The following is a 4686-nucleotide window of genomic DNA, read 5'->3' as shown; positions in this document are numbered from 1 at the left end:
ACTTCACCACAACCTTTAATGCCACACGATGCTCATTCATCCAATATCCCGACTCGTTTACAAGTCCTCGACAGATGATCAGTGTGTAGAGGAGCAAATTCACAACCCTCTCATGCAGCAGAAGAATAACTGTTAACTCTACTAATCGTCACGATTGCAGTTGAATCACCAAAGTGCTCATTGTCAACCCGTCCAAAAACCACTCTCGTACATTTCACTACTCTCAAATGACAAGTGGGGCATCTGGGTTTGGAAACACCGCCCGTGCTAAGGCAGGCCTGACGACATGACTCAAATACAGAGCAATTTCACAGCCTTCCTCCTTCGCCACTTGATGTTGACGCATAGGTGGGACTTAATGAGGAATGTTAGGCACCCTGGTTCCATCTGACAAATGTTCGAGGCATAAGCTTTGCAATTCTTCTGCGATTTACACTATTCTTGCCGACCTCATTTTAGCGCAAACAAACTGCAATAAAATGCACGCCACTTTACGCTCTGCTCGTTAGGATCAACTGCTGAGGGTTTGTAAGACCACAGAGAGCACAACACCCCCTACTTTGTAGGCAATCCCCAATGTGCTCTGTACCACTTTCTGCCATTCCCCAGCATAAAGCCGTGTGCTTCGTGCTCGTCTGTTGCAGCAAACACGGTGAAACAGCGGCCGCCTCCAGAGATGCGAGTGCAACACCTCCCCATCAACCTCGTGATGAACGCACCATCCACGGGGTGCTTGTAATTACTTGGCAGGGGAGTATTCAAGCAGTAAGTGGATGCATCACGCCGCGGAACACCCTGCATTCCCGTCACTAGTGCAGACATATGCGTGCTAATATTGACGCAGCGATGCTGGATCGGTGTGTCAGGCAAAGGAGCAGTGTATGACGCGATCGCCGCGACAAGTCGCAGCCGCCTACATCAATTGCAATGGCGAAATCAAGACGGGAGGCGAGCAAATAGGTGTCACGAGGCACGAGTGCACAGGTGGTGATGAGCTTCAAAGACTGGCGAATGCCTCCCCACTTTCTTCTTCTACCATGCAAAAAGCAGTCGTTGGAAAACCACTGCTTCCTAATAACAGCTACGTCCACTGACCACCTCAACCTCACATTTCGCAAGAGAACAACAAACAACAGAAGTGGCATCATCACTGAACCATTGAATTTTTGTGAATCGAGTAGGCAGGTGACACACTTCCTGCGTGGATGAAAGCAGTCCAGGTCGACGATTGAGCAACACCGAAACGAAAACCATGTTACGAGAAGGAATAAGCGCAGGACACCAACTCCACGAACAGCCTTTAAACAAGTGCTTCCACGAATGCCCATTCGGGTGTGAAATACACTCGTTGTGGAGCATCCTTCCAAAGTTGATGACAGCCGCTGCCGTCATCAGCACCATGGATTGCACACATGACAGGAAGCAAGACCACCTTACCACCCCATATTTGTCCAGTCATGCATTCAACCACGTGGACCCTTCGCTCTCCGCGTCCCTATGTAAGCATGCTCCAAATAAATGCCTAATGAACATTCCCACATCTCAAAAGTCCTTCTCCCGTGTATTCCTGTCATTCTCTTACAATATAAGTTAAATAAGGTTGTTCATTGGCAAATTAAAGACTAACAACTCGACATCAATAGTGCGGCCCTGCGTACGCACTTCCATCATAGCCCTCCTCACGTATTCATCAAAAGGTGTTCATGGAAGAGCTGCATCGGAGGGTTTGAAAAAGTCGTAGAGCTCCTCAAAAGTTGGTCTAGCCTCAGGATCAGAGTCCCAGCACGCCTGCATCTTGGCGTATATCCTATCCTCGCACTGGTACCCGAGTTCACTGGGGTTGCATAATCGGTGACCATTCTCAACCGCAACAATCACTTCGTTGTCATCAGGAATGTCTGCGAAAGACGTTTCCAGAAAAGAAGGATTTGTATTTCGTGCATTTCAGTAGTTCAATAACGAGTCCTCGCTACACCCCATCTACACGAATCGCCTACGTCATGCATTTCAGTAGAAACGACATCTACATTTACGGACCTGTACACGTAAAGTCATCGTTCCCAGTAAAGGCTACTTCTTCATCCTAAAATATTTACCTTAAAGTGAATTTGTCACTCCAAAAGGCGATAGGAGTGGGTCAAGCACCTACTGCACTGCACTTTCAAATAAATATAAACAGCAGTAGCGCACCATCATAGGGAACTCCTCCGTAGGTAAAAACCTCGTACATGAGAACTCCAAACGACCAAACATCCGATTTAGTGGACTGGAAAACTCCCACCTCCGTCGCCTCCGGCGGTGTCCAACGAACCGGAAACATTCCATCTAGACAAACGTTTAAACGAGAAAACTAGAGCTGATACTGCCAATTAGAAGACACCATCTACTTCATGCAAAAGAAAGGCTAGCATTCAAGTGCATACACTTCTTCTCATATCAACAAAAAGTACTTCGCCCACTAAATCCCCATTTCTCGCTAAATTTGCAGCACTTCTCACAAATCCAGTTGGTAGCGCGTACCACAAATATCACGACTATCGTTGTAGAGAATTTTCGTCAGTCCGAAATCGGCCACTTTTACCGAATTATCCGCATCCACTAAAATATTCGCTGCTCTTAAATCATTGTGAACTGCTCGACGTCGTTCCAAGTACGCCATCCCATCGCTTATCTAAAAAAACAAACAACGAACGCAAGCTGAAACTCAATGCAGTCCATTGGCAAGGCAGGTGAATTGAAAATTACCAAGTCCCTCATTGCCCCTCGTGACCAGACTCCAACAGTGGTTGTGTGAGGTGCTGCTCAACCCACCTAAGCCACTTGACTCCCAGACCCACTCAACGGTTGGATCCGTGGAAGAGGGCCACCACCACCGCGGCCACGCTTCACCTCCCATCTTACCCAACCCTCTGCATCCTACCCGACAATTAACCGATACTCAAATCAACTAAGTTACAAATGCCAGCACAAGACTCGCTCCGTCTGTCAACATGAACAGAGCAATTGATTCGGTGTATCTTTGGGAGACGTCAAGAGCATTCCTAACAGAAGGAAGGAAGTGAACTCGGAATGGACCTTCGACGATTCTAGTTCCGTGTCACACAGGGTCACGGTGATTTCGCTCACCTGAAATATCATGTCCAGCAATTCCCCGTAGGGCGGTCGCTTCTGCCGAAGATACCCATCCAGTGCACCATTTGGCATAAATTCTGTAATAATCATTACCGGCTCTGAGGAAGGCTCGCAGCACACACCCAAAAAAAGCACCAATCTCGGATGATAGAGCTGGTGCATGACCTCAGCCTCCTTCACAATGTCCTGCCGTGACGTAGCAGCCAAAGCACGTTTTACAGCCACTTCCACACCACGATAGGTGGCCAACCAGACCTCACCGAAGTTCCCACTGCTCAGACGGTGCTTCAACGCAACGCTGGCTCGGCTCACAACGCAACTGCTGAATTTCTGCGCACTGTAACCCAATTTCGGGCATGGAGCGCAAAGTGGCACTGTGAGTGTGCAGGTTTCTGGGTCTAAAAATACCATGCATTAGACACATAGAAACCTTCAAGTTCCAACAATTCTACCAATTCTTACGAAATCGGGCACCCTTCCGCCATGGCAATTCGCCTCAAGTCGAGACTTCACTTCCACTTCCGTCAAAAGTCATCCATTACTTAGGTGAAGCACACATTCTCCCCATTACCGCGTACACAGTGGTGCAAATGAACAAGTGACTTAGTGCAGTCAAACGTTGGCCAATGTGACAGTTGATCGACTCATTTCCATCTCATGCTTATTTGAGGGTTTCACATTCGTCTCTGATCTAGAGTCAACGATCCGACATTACAATGCAAGAGCAGGTAAATTTCCAGTCACACAAATTCAGTCATATGAAACACTCAGACGCGATAGATAATTGCTCCAACTGAAGACGCATTCCTTCCACAATGATACACGTAGGCCAATAAGAACAGCTCGATGTCACTAGAGGCCAGTGCCAAACCAATGCCACATTTGTCGAAAGACATGCCGCATCCTACACAACTACGTGGTCATCAAATAATGGTACCATTATGCTCAAACTCTAACGCTCACGAAGAACCACCTCCCCAACGCTTCGCCTCTTCAATGCATGCTACACTTGCATTCACTCACCACAGTAGAATTTTATGAGCTCGTCCAGACTGCCCAACTTCTTATCACTACTAATGTAGTATCCTTGACTCGCGGCATCGTAGTGCAGGTGGTAGTGTTCGACATGGGCGTTTGATTCCTCCCTCACCAACACTGAGAGCGTGAGATTCCCCACTTCTGCAAAGCCGACAATACGCGATTCCGTGTTACATTCAGGCAACGAAGGAAAGCCAGACACATCAACCCACTTAAACCAAGGAAAACCTATACACTAGCAACTATGAAGGGACTTACTTCTCTATTTGACCCGCCTGTTAACTTATTGGAAAACATGCTAGATGCGCAAAAAAGGACAGCCTTGGGGTTAACAAATTCCTACTCCGCATCATCAATTCTAATAATGTTTCGTTATTTTTTTAATTAAGCACCACATTGCAACACCCCTATTCACCGGTTAAATTAACTCACCCACTCTTACAATAATTTGCAAATCCCAGATGACGAGTAAGTCTGCACAGATATCAGCTTGCCTTACCTTTGGCAGGGCGTACT

General features: G+C 47.2%; 2 protein-coding genes across 2 annotated transcripts in view; one reads left to right on the top strand and one right to left on the bottom strand. All coding sequences in view use genetic code 11, as the record gives it.

Annotated features, from left to right (window-relative positions):
- Positions 1-576: 576 nt before the first annotated feature.
- Positions 577-1094, top strand: EGR_10537 (hypothetical protein; the record flags this gene model as incomplete). The annotated part of the gene is made up of 2 exons (XM_024499786.1): positions 577-765; positions 867-1094. The coding sequence occupies 2 exons, from the start codon at positions 577-579 to the stop codon at positions 1092-1094; spliced, it is 417 nt and encodes a 138-aa protein (XP_024345795.1).
- Positions 1095-1701: 607 nt separating this feature from the next.
- EGR_10536 (Tyrosine-protein kinase SPK-1) overlaps positions 1702-4686 on the bottom strand; it is a gene marked incomplete at both ends in the record, with an annotated part of 4208 nt that continues 1223 nt past the window's right edge. Inside the window, 5 exons of the mRNA XM_024499785.1 lie at positions 1702-1898; positions 2191-2325; positions 2521-2671; positions 3127-3530; positions 4156-4381. Coding sequence (XP_024345794.1) covers positions 1702-1898; positions 2191-2325; positions 2521-2671; positions 3127-3530; positions 4156-4381 — 1113 coding nt within the window. The remainder of the gene's footprint in view (positions 1899-2190; positions 2326-2520; positions 2672-3126; positions 3531-4155; positions 4382-4686) is intronic.

This window comes from Echinococcus granulosus (genome assembly GCF_000524195.1).
Source record: "Echinococcus granulosus chromosome Unknown EG_S00231, whole genome shotgun sequence".
Classification (NCBI taxonomy): domain Eukaryota; kingdom Metazoa; phylum Platyhelminthes; class Cestoda; order Cyclophyllidea; family Taeniidae; genus Echinococcus; species Echinococcus granulosus.
Note: the sequence above shows the minus strand (reverse complement) of the source record. Positions and strands in the feature narration are given on the sequence as shown.